Source organism: Papilio machaon, chromosome 10 (genome assembly GCF_912999745.1).
Source record: "Papilio machaon chromosome 10, ilPapMach1.1, whole genome shotgun sequence".
Lineage (NCBI taxonomy): Eukaryota > Metazoa > Arthropoda > Insecta > Lepidoptera > Papilionidae > Papilio > Papilio machaon.
In genome coordinates, this window is record NC_059995.1 from 8529757 (window position 1) to 8546581 (window position 16825).

At 34.0% G+C, this 16825-nt stretch overlaps 3 protein-coding genes across 3 annotated transcripts; all 3 read left to right on the forward strand.

Moving 5' to 3' along the window:
• Window positions 1-892: 892 nt before the first annotated feature.
• Window positions 893-3751, forward strand: LOC106721387 (dehydrogenase str4). Its single transcript, XM_014516309.2, has 4 exons — window positions 893-1023; window positions 1353-1495; window positions 1775-1908; window positions 2068-3751. Exons 2-4 carry the CDS (start codon window positions 1354-1356, stop codon window positions 3670-3672), a joined length of 1881 nt encoding a protein of 626 aa, XP_014371795.2. The 5' UTR covers window positions 893-1023; window position 1353; the 3' UTR covers window positions 3673-3751.
• A 7157-nt stretch (window positions 3752-10908) lies between these two features.
• On the forward strand, window positions 10909-11508 carry LOC106721409 (oxidized purine nucleoside triphosphate hydrolase). Its single transcript, XM_014516335.2, has one exon. The coding sequence runs from the start codon at window positions 10990-10992 to the stop codon at window positions 11497-11499; it is 510 nt and encodes a 169-aa protein (XP_014371821.2). The 5' UTR covers window positions 10909-10989; the 3' UTR covers window positions 11500-11508.
• A 1115-nt stretch (window positions 11509-12623) lies between these two features.
• Window positions 12624-14959, forward strand: LOC106721376. Its single transcript, XM_014516298.2, has 4 exons — window positions 12624-12927; window positions 13248-13424; window positions 14599-14725; window positions 14885-14959. Exons 1-4 carry the CDS (start codon window positions 12733-12735, stop codon window positions 14926-14928), a joined length of 543 nt encoding a protein of 180 aa, XP_014371784.2. The 5' UTR covers window positions 12624-12732; the 3' UTR covers window positions 14929-14959.
• Window positions 14960-16825: the final 1866 nt, after the last annotated feature.

Genomic DNA, 16825 nt, shown 5'->3' on the forward strand with positions numbered 1-16825 from the left:
ACTAACTTTGAATGTGACTTAATACAACACATGAAATTATGTCCACTTCATATACTGAGCGCCTGATCATTATGTTCTGCAAAAGATTAAAAAAAAAACCATTCGCACATAATCATTATGTTCTGCAAAAGATTAAAAAAAAAATCCATTCGCACATAATCATAGTTCCAGAATAAAATGTAAAGAGAGTACTTACTTCCAAAATATTACACCAAACCCATGTGTCAATATCCATTTCGTAAAGCCTTATAAAATAGGGACAGTACTGCAATATTATATCTCATCCTATTGGGTACAAACCTTTCGCAGTTGGAGAAACAAAGAACAATATAATTTTGTTTTGTTAACTTTATGTCCGCAAATATACCTACCATTTAGAGAATACGTTCACAGAATTTTTATGGTTTTATAGTCAGAGAGAGATTTTTTTATATGAATTAACAACTAACAATGTACCAGTATAGGTCATAGTGGTCTATGGTCCTCAATAAAATGAAATAAATCAGCTTTGCTTAAATTAAAACACAACATTTTTAATTAGTAGAACAAAGTTAAACAACGATTTAGCAAAATCAATTGATATTATAAATAAACGAGGGTCGTATCAAAACAGTCTTGTATTCAGTATAGGAGCCGGCGAAATTTATAGGTGGCTTATTGTTTGAAATACTTTGACGGACTTTTTTTTTTAAATTGCCTGATATTGGGCCTTTCCTAACTCAAAATTAACTAAAAGTGTATGCAATTCATAATTAATTCATTTATTTTCATATTATTATCAATGTCCGATATATTTATGACATAAGTTATAAAATTATCAGCATCAAATGTCTTTATCTGAGTTCTATGTACCTAATTAATTTGATAAGTTAATAATTGCAAGCGACATCAAGAGACTTGTTCGTGTAAATGAACGAATGAACAATATTGTGTAGATTTACAGAATTATTAGTTTATTATTAACAATAAAATATTTGGTAAATAAGAAAGTGCAAATGTTTTAAATAATTTTGAAAGGAAAAGGTAAGGTTACATATTGAGTGATTAAAATATTGTAGAATATTTTTCTAACCTTAAATTACAATGCAAACAGTTGTTAACTCGGAAAGTTTTCGGTTTATATTAAATTAAATTCATTAATTAATGAAAAGAGCAAAAATAAATATTGTTATCAAATATCCCGGAATTGTTTCTAAATGTATTATTTATTACAATTAATAAATTTAATTCTATTTGATAACTGTAAAAATGGTGGACCCGCTAAAACTAGAATAGACTACTGTCAACAGATCCTGTAATATAAGTATGAATAAAAAGCCATCGATGCCAAACTCTATCATTACGTACTCCAGAATGGCGTGCGTGAACGCCACTTGTGCCAGCTTCCTGTCGGGTCCGGCGGGCAGCTCCTTTGCCAGCCTGATGACACACCTGTTGGCGGCGCAGTGCATCATCACCGAAACCTGGCCCAAAGACGCCTTTGAAATGGTTACATGTAAAGTATATAAATTAGTACTTTTCTATATATGTATACTCCTACATTTTATGATAAAGAGCTCATGTCTAATTATTGGAAAAAATCATATTTGACTTGAAATTATGTCTCTGGTGATATTTTATAATTGTACTCGTAAATTAGACTATTCCTTACAATAATTGTATTGTAAAGTTGACTTTCGTAGTCTGCTAACAAAATAGATGTGTCAATTGTGATGGCCTGTCTGCTACGAGGAGAAAGTCATTAAATTTCTCAACGTTTTTTTTTAATTTCCAGATGGCGAATTCTTCGATTTCATCATAGTTGGTTCTGGGACTGCCGGCTCAATCATCGCTAACAGACTTACTGAGATTGACAACTGGAAAATATTGCTCTTAGAAGCAGGAGACGATCCTCCAATAGAAAGTATTGTAAGTGCTAACGGTGAACCACTGTATAACAAAAATATTACCATCCTTCTCTTTCTCTTTGTAGAAAAAAACAAAGATAACAATAACGTTGCTAGCAATGCGTTACGACAGTAGAAATTGGCCCTAAAATGTATAATTACTAAATATTTTTTATTTCAGATTCCGAACTTTTCAACGTTAACTCACAGAAGTCGTCATGCATTTCAATACTACACGGAACAAGACGATACTATCAATCAAGGATGTGTTGATCGTAGATCGTTCTGGCCTCGAGGACGAGTCATAGGAGGTACGGGAAGTATTAATGGACTCTTGCACATGAAAGGAAGCGCCGGCGATTACGAACATTGGCATTTACAAGAAGACGATGGATGGGACTGGCCTACGATACGAAATTATTTCAAGAAAAGTGAAAAAATTGTCGATCCATTCATCTTGAATAATCCCGAACTTCGTGATAATTACGGTGTTGATGGTAACTTTGTTATTGACCAATTGAACTATACGTATACTCATATTGCAAATAAGTTAACTCAAGGATACCTGGATATGGGTTTGAAATATTTGGAAGACCTTAACGGCCCTACACAAATGGGTGTAGGTAAAATAAGAGGAGGCAATCATAAAGGAAAACGTGTTAGTACTGCAACCGCTTTCCTAAGTCCAGCTAGAGAACGGAAAAATCTTTACGTTTTAAAAAATACCATGGTAACCAAAATAATGATAGATGACAATAAACGAGCTGAAGGTGTAAGTGTTATTCTATCTAACGGCGATGCGACTACGTTCTACGCTAGAAAAGAAGTGATATTGAGCGCGGGTTCAATCAATACCCCTATTCTTCTAATGTTGTCTGGTATTGGCCCAAAATCACATCTTAAAGAGTTAAAAATCAAAGTGAACGCAGATCTACCAGTAGGCGAGAACTTACAAGATCATGTAAGGATTCCAGTTTTAGTTACATTAAATACAAATGCTACTGAGGAGAATGAAGCTTATTGGCACAAAGCTACTGCTCAATATCTTATCGACCAAACAGGGCCGCATGCGACAAATTACGATCAACCAAACCTCAATGCATTTCTCTCAGTAGACGAAAACAAAAAAATGCCAGATGTGCAAATAGACCACAATTATTTTGTACCTAACTCATCATACATATTTTCCATGTGCACAAAAGTACTATCTTATGACGATGAAATTTGTAAACAGTTTCTAGAATTAAATAAGCAACATGAGATTCTACTATTTTATATCTCCTTATGCCGCCCCTATTCAAGGGGTAAAATATTATTACGATCGATTAATGCTGTTGATTTCCCAAAAATCTATCCAAAATATTTTAGTGACGATAGAGACATGAAGTTATTTGTAAAAAGTATTAAAAAAGTAATGAAAATTGTAAACACACCAACATTTAAAGGGATTAATGCAAAAATACCAAGAATTTATTTTAGAAATTGTGATGGATACGAAATGGCAAGCGACGAGTACTGGGAGTGCATGGCTAGAACTATTACTTTTAATGTTTTTCATCCAGTAGGAACAGCGAAGATGGGAAAAACTAGTGATTCTACGACTGTAGTTGATAATAAATTAAAGGTGAAAGGTATAAAACACTTAAGAATCGTCGACGCTAGCATTATGCCGACCATACCGAGCGTTAATACCAATGCTGCGACTATGATGATTGCTGAACGAGCATCGGACTTCGTTAAGAATGAATATTTGAATGATTCTGCAAAAAATAAAGACGAGTTGTAATTATTTTAGTATTTACGAGTTTTTTCTGCAAGTTCGCGTATATTTTACAAATAAACCTCCTTTGTATATCAACCTTTCAATTTCCAAATGACATTTTATTAAATTGTCAATCCGTCAAATCAAAAATGCTATGTTTACGAAGGCAATTTCTATCTGTGTTGTACTTTTAATCTCTTATTTAATTTCAATACTACATGCAATTACTATATTAGACAAAGGTGTAATGCCCTTAGTAAAGAAATCTGTTGGAATTCAGTTCTACGTCGACGTGGAAAACCAAAAGGAGAGTGCGTGTAAAGTCATTTCAAAAACGAAAACTTGTATACTGGATAAAATTAAAAGAGACTGTGATATTTTTGAAACGAGCAGTGCTCAATTGTATACAGTGGAACCAAAAGAAAACATGACCTTTATTTCTGTTTTACCGACATTATTTCAACACGACTTAATAGGTTATGTTGATTGCAGTTTAGAATATCAATGCGGCAGGACAAGAAATAAAACTATGTTTCGTGAACCGTTTAACACTAAAGTGTACGACCAAGACGTAACGTCATATTTATTAAAAGATTATATAGAAAATGAAAATGTCAAAGAATGTTCAGAGATCGATGAAAATTCACTTAATGATTGTAATCCAGCAGATTGTGATCAAAAATACTTAGGAATGAGATCATTTTACAACGACATATTTAAAAAATGTATGCCAGTGACTACGTGCGGCGGAGACCCTAGTAAAGAACTGCCTGAGGCGGCGCTGTTGGTGGTAAGTAACACATGCAGAGACCTGGATTCACCGCTGACGCTGCAAGACATCTACGCCATCAGCACGGGTCTGGGCACCACCATTGTTACCCCATCAGAATCTCCCAATCGATTTAAAATTGAGGTTACATCTAATTTAACTACAATATCACAAAATTTAAAGTTCTTACGAGATCTTGCACTTGGCAAATTATGCAGTTTAGATGAATCAGTCGATGTTAGCACTTTCTGCAAACTAGCCTTTGTGTCCATAGCTATAAGCGTCACCCTCGTATGTTGTGGAATTATATGTTTATCTCTTTGTCTCAATACGATTGTTTGTATATGTAGTGAAGAATATACTAGGAAACGGAGATATTGGCCGAAAATAAAAAATGCTTTTAACCTTTTCGATATTCGACAAAAAAGTAAATCATTTGACGATATAAAAGAAAACAGAAATTCTTTACTACGTGAAGTTATGGTAAGAGATATACCTATTGAGTTGCGGAATAATGTAATTGATTTATGCAAACGTATAGATGATGAAATAAAAGAGAAAAAACGGTATAGAGCGACCAAAGTGCGGAGCCACGTCAACTTGGAGATAGACAACGAGTATCGAACCTCCTCGCCCACAAACACCAGCACATCTATTGAAGCTAATGACAACAAAAATAGATTGCATTAATGAAATTTATTTTTTACATTTTGTTTTATTCAATTAAATACCTATTACACGAATACCTGACTTTGTTCGCAAAGAATACCATCTAGCTGTATATAGCTGCAAAGATGATGTGGAAATTACCAATATAATAAAAAGGATAAATATTGAATCTAAACGTCGAGCGTTGATTCATAATGAATTTTTTTATCTGCAACATCGTACATTCTTTCGAGTCAATAGATTTTGGATCCTGTGTAAGCAAGGGATAAGTCCAATTCCTTCATATATTTACCTTCACAAAGAACATTTAAACAAAATAGGACACCGTGGGGTGCTCAAATTAGATTGGAATTTTCCACTTCTTGTTTATTCCATCTTAGCTTTTGATGTAAGCAGAATTCTATTAAAAGCTTTTTGGAAATCCATTTCAGCGAGATAGATTTTTAACTTAATGAATACAGTGACTAAATATTATAGGACTTCTTATGATTGGATTGATTTAATATAATGATAATATTTGTGAACTATGATTTAAGTTTTTTAACATAATTTTTTTTTGAATTTTTGATTTTCTCGACATTGTGCTATATATGTATTTTAAATGTAAAAAGTATAAAGGAGCAAAAATAACTTTTCAATCGTATCGACACTTATGCTTTCAAAAGCAGCGCGCGCTGTCTAAAGAAATGATTCGTAACCATTTCATCTGTTACACCCATTCATTAACAACACTAACATTGAATCGCGCTTTTGTTCTAAGATACTCGACAACATTTACAATAGTATTGTATTCTTTCACATCAATACTGATGGATACGTCTATTTATTTTTCACTAAAACATCCAGTTTTTAAATCCAAAAAGCCGTATTTCAGATCAATAACTTGTTGACAAGTAAAATATTTATTACTTGTGATTTCGATATTTATCTATATATATAAAAGAAAGTCGTGTTAGTTACACTATTTATAACTCAAGAACGGCTGAATCGATTTGACTGAAAATTGGTGGGCAGGTAGCTTAGAACCAGGAAACGGACATAGGATAATTTTTACCCCGTTTTCTATTTTTTTATTCCGCGCGGTCGGAGTCGCGGGTAAAGCTAGTTTAAAATAAAGTTATGTCTCAAGGAAGTCAGATCGGAAGTTAGGTTCTTGTAACTATCTACTTCCTGCAAAGACGACGAGACGCGGCAAATCGAGTTTGCGCACCTCACCGTTGGCGCTGTCGTCGTTAATGCTGTTAGTTTTTAAACTAACAGACGATTAAATATTAACAAAGTTTATCTACAACTAGCTGTCGCCCGCGACTCCGTCCGCGCGCATTTAAAAAAATTAAAAATAGATGTTGGCCGATTCTCAGACCTACTGAATATGCTCACAAAATTTCATGAGAATTGGTCAAGCCGTTTCGGAGGAGTACGGTGACGAAAACTGTGACACAAGAATTTTATATATTAGATGTCATAAAATTTTATTTGTTTGTACTAACCATTTTTTTTATACACAAATATGTATACCCACAGTCTGGGAGTATATTTGTAAGTAAAATATACTTAAACTAATATATCGAGGGGTGAAAGGCTATTTGTTTTAAGACATTTTTTGCGATATTGACTTATATATTTATTCAGAATCAGTCTGATTTAACAAATAGCCGCTTAAAACAAATAGCCTTTCACCCCACGATATGAATCTTATATATAAAATTCTCGTGTCACAATGTTAGTTACCATACTCCTCAGAAACGGCTTGACCAATTTTTATGAAATTTTAAATGCATATTCAGTAAGTCTGAGAATCGGCTACTATCTATCATACCCACATTAATATTTTTTTTTATTGCGCGCGGACGGAGTCACGGGCGACAGCTAGTATAGAATATTCACAGTTATATAGTATTTACCTAAAATATAGCTTAATACTCTGTTATTTACGCAAGTATTACTCACCGTGGATTTCTGAGATCTAAATCTCCGTTAAAAACATATTACTATCTCTGTTTTGTCAACAATAATAATAGAGATGACAATATGTTTTATACAGAGATTTTGGTGTCAGACAACTCACGGTTAATCGACTGTGACAGTAGTTTGAGATAATACTCAGATAAATACTAGGACCAAGTATATAACTAAAGCCTATTCTTTATCTGAGGGTAAATACTACTACGAAGTAGTTACATACTCTTTGGTAAATACATTTTATCACGTACTGGTTGGAGCAAAGTTTTTAAAATAAATAAAAATAAAACTTTTATGACAGGCGTTTATTTTTTACTTCATTGTAAAATGTCCACAATACCTAATATGACAACTAAATAAGGGAATGAAACAATTAGGATATTTTAGGAAGTTATTTGTGAATTTCTTTAGTTTGTGCATAATTATGTAAACAGTGAAAATATGTTAAACATCAAGCATAGTCAATGACAGATAGTGAATTTGTCTAATACTATTGAATCACCAAATATTTCTTAAGAAAAGAGAACATTGAGACGGATTGAGTCTCGTTTTATAGTTTTCAAAAGAATTTTTACTACGTTTCCAAAAATGTCTAAATCATATATAGAAAATGACAAAAATATAGCAAACAGTAAAAATGAAATGATTTATAACTATAAAACTTTGGACGATAAAATTAATCAACAAGCTAGAAATGAAAAACCATTAAAATACAACACTGAGGACAAGGAAAGAAGTGACAATGCTAAAAAATCGCACAATAAAAGTTATTCAAGTATACAAGAAGAACATGGAATAGGCGATGATAAATTAAGTTCTACATCTAGAAATTCAAGTTCAGATGAATCTGAAAAGTTGGAAGTGCATCGCTTCGACTTCACGCCCATCCCCGGTGAAGACGATGACCCCGATTTGCACAATAAGTGTTGGGAATTCTGGAAACTCATACAAAATGTAAGGTCAAGCAAGACGAACAAATAAATATAGTTGTTTAACTATCATCTCTTTTCAGTATTTTAAATAATCTTCACTGATTGTTTGCTCATTTAAATAGTGTAAATAAACAATGTGAATGATAAAACGTATTTTGAAAATTATACTATTTTTTTATTTAGTTGTTATCAACTCTCGTTTAATTGATTTTGTTTTTTAAACAAAAATGTCAACCACAACATGTTGTCGAAGTTTGTTGTTTGTAAAGTTTGTGCCGCTGCAAAGTTTTCATTCTAACAACCTGACAATGGCATCGCTTTGAAACCTTCGCAAAAACTACAGCTGCTAGTTGAATAGTTTTTCTTTATATTTGTTCCCAATTTCTTATCCGTATAATTAATTATATGTTTAATATGAGATGACTACAGTAATGCTTAAGATCTAAAATATAACCAAAAACTTCTATGTATTTTTAACGTTAAAATGAAAACGTAATCTAAATATAATTATTTTCTGTACCGAAAGTGTTTATAAATGAAATTATGTAATATATATAAAATTCTCGTGTCACAGTTTTCGTTGCCATACTCCTCCGAAACGGCTTGACCGATTCTCATGAAATTTTGTGAGCATATTCAGTAGGTCTGAGAATCGGCCAACATCTATTTTTCATAACCCCCCCCCCCCATTTTTTAACTGCGCGCGGACGGAGTCGCGGGCGACAGCTAGTAATACTATAATTATTTGCATGCACACACAAATTACAAGACATTATCTCGTGATGATAACGATCTATATCCGTGCTTTATAATTGACCTATCAAATGCAAAATGAATGATTGAAGTCGGATTTGATATTCCTAAGATTCCCAAAGTCTAGCTTCATAACGTTTAGTCATGTCTTGTAACACTTAATAAATGTAACACTGACTACTGACACTTTCATTCCTTGGGGAGATTCCCGTACAAATATGATTGTCGCGCTGCCGCACTGCCGGAGATGCAGGCAAACCTAATTACCCGCTCCCCGACCGATAATTATAGAAAATTGACGGCAACCCAACCTTGCCCGCCACTAATTTGACTGGAGAAATTACATTAACGCTACATTTTGCCTTAGAGGCGAAGTTCATTTTAAATGTATAGACTCTCATTCTATGAATATAGACTAGTCGTTTAATAAAAAAAATCACAGTATCCGACTGACTAGAACCTGCAAGGAGCAAAACGAATCGAATATTACTGCAAAGATGTGAGTTTAGATGGATGGATGGATGTTTTTAAACGGTATCTCCGTAACGGCTCAACGGATCTTGATTAAATTTAACACAGATAATATAGTCTGGCGACAGCTAGAGTATGAATAAAGCCTTAAGGTTGATGAATGTTTGTATGAAGGTATTTCCGGAACAGTTGAAGAAATATTGATGAAATTTGGCACATATGTAGAACATAGTCTGGAACAACACATAAGCTACTTAATTTTTTAAAAACGGACGGAGTCGCAGGCGACATCTAGTATAAAATTCCATCAGACACGACTACGAGCCTACGTTTTCATACCTCAAGTACGAAGCTACCAGTGTAAATGACATTAAATAATACGCACAACCGAATTCAAAAGGCATTGTTTAACAAAAAGCTATTGAAGGTGTCACCACAGGATTCGTTAAGGTTCGTCACTGAAACAATGGCTGGAAAACGGTTCAATTCACTCTTTTGTTGTTTTCATTTTTAGGCATATTTTACATGTAAATCTTTTTGTATCTAAAAATCGATGGATCCTACGTAGAAAACCCAAAGTAACAAATTGATGTTTTTTTAATTTTTTGTGTTAAAAGCTTCCTCTTAGTTTATTTAACAACATGCACTAAACAAATTACACATTTACATGTGTAAATGTTATTTTTTTCTGAAGTAAAAAAAGTTGAAACTTTGAGAGCCTCTCCTGAAAAGTTGTTAATTGGCCCTTATTCGTAGGAGCCATCGAAATAACGACATTGTGTTGCAATGTGGAAACAAGCGTTCCGTAAGGTAAAGGGACGATTGTGATGAGAGAAATGAAAAAAATGCATTAAACTATCGGCAACGTTTTCTTCACATGAATTTGAATAATTGCCTCCAAGATATTTTAGAAAATAAACTAACTGTTATTCATAATATCTGCGTAACAAAAGAAGGCAACGTAAATCTTCCAATCCATCCATCCTCGTACGATGGGGCTATCGTTGTTTGCTTTCAAAGCATACATACGTCATCGTCAGATTACAAACTAACGTTTATAATCTAATGTTAGGAACGGAAGGATTGTTAGCGGTAGTCTCACAAAAGGCGCTGCTGCTCGGGGCAGTCTCTTTCCATTTAGTTTATACTATTGCGAGGATTATTAAGAAGTAAAATTAAATTCGTTATTTCGCCGTTAGTTTATTTTTAGCCGACTTCAAAAAGAAGGAGGTTATCAATTCGACTGAATTTTTTTGTTAAATACTTTTGGACCAAGTTTCTAATACTAACAATAATAAACTGACAAATTTTGAAACAACAACTTCGACCAAAACTTAATTTTAATAACACAATTTTATATCTTTATTAATTCTTGTTCATTAAAAATAGATAGAGCTTAGTATCCCGAATATTCCAAACATTCGATATCATCAAATTATTCTATGAAATGCTTCAGAATTCTGCGATAAGCTTGTTTACACTCCGAAAATTTCGTCCGTAACAGCTAGTCCATAACTTACCGTAACTTAACGCATCTCTAGTTCCGACTTAGAATTACGTCTATCAATGTATTTTACTTTATTTTAGCTTGTTTACATTTTAAAGTTTAAACTGAAATTAATTTACAAAAAAAAATTATTTCCGAACGAATACAAAAAGCGCGCTCGTTTTGACTTTGACAGTTTCACTTATAACCAATTTTAAATATTAGAGTGTTTTAAGTTACTAAAGCGACTGTAAGATGATGTTTTAATTTAATATAACACAATTAATATAAGCAGTAATATGTTTTTAAAAAAAGTATTCACTTTGATTTTTATACGCAAAGATGACGAAATACTTTTAGGATTGAAAAAGCGAGGATTTGGTAAAGACAAGTGGAATGGCTTTGGGGGCAAATTAGAGCACAATGAAACAATTAAAGAGGCTGCAGTACGTGAATTGAAAGAAGAATGTTGTTTATGTGTTAAAATAACAGATTTGAAAAGTATTGGTCATTTAGAATTTACATTTGAAGGAGATTCAACAATGATGGACGTTAACGTTTTCGCCACTAATATTTTCGAAGGTACTCCAGCTGAAACTGAGGAAATGATTCCGAAATGGTATAACTGCAAGGCAATACCTTTCGATGATATGTGGCCCGATGACAGAATTTGGTTCCCTTATATGTTAAGAGATAAGTTGTTTTATGGCAAATTTCACTATCAAGGCTTTGACAAAATTTTGAATTATAAAGTAGAGGAATTACAATCCATGGAATCATTTTATGCTAACAGAAATGATTACAAATAATAGAAACAATTGTATTAGTGAAATATTTGATATATATTCACATCAGTTTATGAAAATTCAAAAGTTTGTTACAACTTTAGTACAAATGTAACACATGAGTACAAGCTTAAACTCTTGAAATTACATGAGATGTCATCATCAAGTCATTACTATCATTGTTGGGCCTATAATTTGTTTCTGACTTTTGTACATACCAATAAAAATGCTATTGAAAAGTTTTAAATCATCTTTAGACATTAAATTTTACTTCACTTTAACTTTCCAATATAAATACAATTTGACTTTGTAATGTATTTGTAACATTAATTATGCCTACAATAATTATGTGATACATAAACTTGTGGGAAATAAATATTTTATTGGCCATTACTTTCCTTTGTTTCACATTAAATATCTTTTGATTTAAATTTTGTGAACCTGCCCTTTTCCCTGTGAAGGGTCGGCACATTAGTTGGTATCATGGTTTATTTACATAAATTCATCAAAATAAAACTTAATTCCTTGAATATGGCAGTATAAAATTGTATAAATAAACATCTACTGCCGCTGTAAGCACTATGGAAACTGAATTCACCATGGATATGTACCCTCCCTAATGATACCCTCCCTTTCCGCCAAATGGAAAGGGTAACAATTCATTAATTCTTATTTTTCTCTTATTTGTTTTTAACTTAACCAATCTAAATAAAGGGTGATTCAATAATTTTTGTGTATTGTAATATGGGGTATATTATATCTTACATCTTACTAATATTATAAACGCGAATGCAATGGATGGATGGATGGATGGTTATTAGAAGGTATCTCCAGAATGGCTTCATGAATCTCATTGAAATTTGGCATAGACATAAGACATAGCCTGGATGAACTAAATTAAATAACTCTAATAAATATATTCATAATCTATATATATAAAAGAAAGTCGTGTTAGTTACACTATTTATAACTCAAGAACGGCTGAATCGATTTGACTGAAAATTGGTGGGCAGGTAGCTTAGAACTAGGAAACGGACATAGGATTATTTTTAACCCGTTTTCTATTTTTTATTCCGCGCGAACGAAGTCGCGGGTAAAAGGTAGTTATTTAAAAAAAATAGAGGAATGTGACAATATTTTAGAAACATAATTATTATGTTTTTATTGTCTATGAACCCAATGTCAAAATTTTAAAAGATATTGACAATGACAGAATTATAATAAGAGAAGGCATTAACACTCATAAGAAGAAATTAAATGATTAATTTGACTCCGTACACATTCCAGCCCGCTACTTTTAGACTTGTCAGGTTGTGGAAGAATGCCCGAGCGATATCGGACTGGCTAACGTTAAGTGTGTCCTCCGTGTGCTGCCCGTGCTGCGAGACTATGTCCCTCTCAGGCTCCTCTTGCTCCGAAACCTCCGAAAAGTCCGCCGACAACCAGTCTCAAGTAAGCGTAGCGAAAAATAATCGCCAGCGTCCTTTCCGTGGAGTACGAGGTCGCGGCATCGACGTAAAACGCACGCGAAGTACGACCACTCGAAAAGTAGAAGCCTAATCCCTTCTCTTTTCTCTTATCTACATCGAGATTCCGCCCTACACACAGATAGGCCTTTCAACCGCATCCTGTCTAATTAAGAGATAACGATATGTCCATAATATGGTAGGGCACAAACGCATATATATATGTGCTCCCGGTACAATATTTGCAGTGCTCCTGCTTGGTGCCCTTTAGTTCTAATTATTTATATTTGTCATTGATGCGCGAAGTTGGTATCGTCGCCAGTAATAGACGCCGGCAGGGGGACCGGCGAGCCGTTCCAGCCCCACCATGTCGTGATAGACTTCAGTCCGCGCCCTGAGGACACCGACGAAGTGCAGGAGCGGTGCATCGAGTTCCTAAAACTGGTCAACAATTCGCCAAATTTGAGAGAAGCTTGTAGCTCGGTAAGAAGCTTAAAGTACAAACATATTTAGTACTTAATCACTGGGAATAATGTTCGGGACCTTTTGTTTTCAATGACACACAGGAGGTGGCGTGACACGATTATGACAGTTAAATCACGCTTTTGTAGTTCACATTGATTGTACCATGTCCTTCCCTGTTTCCTCTTGCCAAAGGGTGATGGATATGAATACATCACTTGCTTTTTGGCTTTAAATGTATTATGGAAACTTGGACAGGCAATTTCATCACATTATAGTTAGTAACTGTGTCGAGACGTGTCAAGTGTAGCCAAGAGAACAACGCTGACAGTGTATAAGCAAAGTTCATGGTATACCACTCAATCATTTATTTTTGAACCCGGCATACGTTATTGCAATACCACGTCAAGTAAATGATCTTAAAATATAAAATACTATCAAAACATGGTACTAACTTTAAAAAAAAAATACTTTTTTAATTTTTATAAAAATAGATTTCATTCAAAAAACTCGCGTTCTTAGGAAACTTCTCTATTAATACCATTACAAAGTTTTGTTTTGTATATAACTTTGGTAATCCAATTTCCACTCCTCCCTCCATTCCCTAACCTCTGCAGTTCACTGCTGAATATCAGCCTTCTCCGCAGGCTACCGCGAATCACGAACCTGAACCACCCGCTACCGACAACCTCCCGCCGTCCTGAAACTTCACCATCGGGAGTTATAGTCAAGAAATAACTTCCCTCCTCTACTAACTTTTCTGATCAAATAAAAATGTTTATCAAATACGTCTTGTTTTCAATCAATGCAATCAAATAAGTTATGTGGTTTTTCTTCCAAAATACCTCTAATTCTCTCGTTACATCCTTCACCACTCCTATTCTACTCTACCTCGTGACGTGGACATTCGACCCGACTACAACTGTTAGTCCTCTCAGATAACATCTATAAATTGTTCTTAACATACAACTACTGTTGTCCTAAAACTTCATAACTTAACTTAATTATGTAGGACGGTTAAATTTCCTTTTATTATTTATGGTTAAGGACATTCTGAACTGCATTGCCGAGTCACGGCTAGGGACTGGTACCCTAACCGTGACTTTCTGCCACAAAAACATAAATATTTTTATATTCATAATAATTGTATAAACTTCATAGACTAGTCTTAAAGTATTGTATAAACCTTGTTCAGAGAGCCCATGACATGATTCCGGAAGAAACGTCGCTTAGCTCTTCTAAAAGCAAAGAGAAAATTATAGCAAATGGCAATGCACAAGACTTTCCAGCCATACATGCAGTCAAAAAATTATCAGCCAGAGGTAAGGGGAACCAAAGACAAAATAATTTATTTTCAATTAATGTTCTAGCTTCCTGAAAATCCTTATTACATAGGCTAATGGCTGCCTAGATTGTTATTACAGACATAATGTACTTATTTAAGCATTTCGTGATTATTTTAATTTTTTTTTATTTATCAGGTGCCGTGAAAGCCGCCTTCGAAACGAATCTCGTCAGGTCATAACATACTTTTATTTTTACATTTACATATATTTTAGATGATCCATTTTGTTTATAAGTTTTTATTTGTAGGCAACTTATTTATTATATTTTAATAGTTTGTATTAATATATGTTCTAGTTTTGAAAATTTAAATAAAGATTGAAAAAGACAACATTGTTTTATTTCGTCAGTTTTATATTAACTTATACTTTTCTACGTGTATTTCGATATCTACAGCAGATGTTCCCAAACTTTTTATTTAGCTGTAAAGGTTATACGCTATCAAAAACTTATATTATGTTTACATACTTAATGCGTGTTAATAATAAATTGACCTAACTAATTATTTAGTAGGAAGTTATCGCTCTATTACATCAACGGTTTTGGTATTTCCTTTGGTTTATTTTATCATTTATTGTACTTATCAGCTACCATACAATTATAGAGGCTGCACTCAAATACATTTTTAAGCGGAACAAAATCAGCGTGTAACAGAAATCTGTTCAGGGTTGTCTTAATAACAAATATATTAATTTTATCCTATACAGTTAATTTTATTAAGATTTACTTTATATTACAAGGATGCTATTCTAACATTTCTGTGTTGTGCCTATAAAAGAGAATTGGTAAAAAGAATTAAAAAGAGGCAAATCGGATAGTCGCCTCGCTAGAGAAAATATTAGGTCCTTACATATGAAATTGGCGTTTTTCGTACTGGCCACTTAAATCACGAATTTCTCCTCTTTGGCAAGGAATTCCAAATTCAAATTTGTACAGCTATAGACTCATGTATTTGTGGTTCGATGACCGTCATTCATTTGTTTTTTTTCTTCTGTTTTTTTCTGTTTGCGTCACTCATTTTACAAAATGGAAAACTTAAAATATCGCATTATTTACGAGTACGAGTTCCGCCGTGGCACTAGTGCTGCGGAAACGACTCGAAGGGTGAATGATGTGTATGGCGGTCGTGTTGCAAAAGAAAACACAGTTCGTTTTTGGTTCCAACGTTTTCGTTCTGGAAATTTCGATCTGCAGAACAAGCCCCGTGGACGGCCTGAGACTCAAGTTGATAATGAAGAGTTGAAGGCTATTGTGGAAGCGGATCCATGGCAAACCACGTCCGAGTTAGCTGCAGGCTGCGATGTTAGTGATAAAACTGTTTTAATTCACTTGAAGCAAATTGGGAAGATTAAAAAGCTTGAAAGGTGGGTACCTCACGAATTGACTGAAGCAAACCGGCAAACGCGCGTCGACTGTTGCGTTACATTACTAAACCGGCACAATAATGAAGGTATTTTAAACCGAATCATTACCTGTGATGAAAAATGGGTTCTTTACATTAATCGGAAGTGCTCAGCGCAATGGTTGGATCCTGGCCAGCCAGCCAAATCCTGTCCCAAACAAAACTTAACCCCAAAAAAGTTACTTGTAAGCGTTTGGTGGACTAGTGCCGGTATTGTTCATTACAGTTTTCTCAAATCTGGCCAGACTATTGCGGCTGATGTCTATTGTCAGCAATTGCAAACCATGATGGAAAAGCTAGCGGCTAAACAACCTAGGCTGGTCAATCGCTCCACGCCACTGCTGCTTCACGACAACGCTAGACCACACACTGCGCAACAGACGGCTACTAAATTAGAAGAGCTTCAATTGGAAAGTCTAAGACATCCTCCGTACTCCCCGGACCTTGCTCCAACAGATTACCATTTTTTTCGAAATTTGGATGACTTCTTGCAAGGGAAAAAATTCAACTCCGATGGGGCAGTCCAAATCGCCTTCAAAGATTTTATTGATTCCCGTCCGACTGGTTTTTTTAGTAAAGGGATCAATGAACTACCTATGAGATGGCAAAAGTGCATAGAAAATAATGGTTCATACTTTGATTAATTAAATATATTATATTAAAAAATATTCGACTT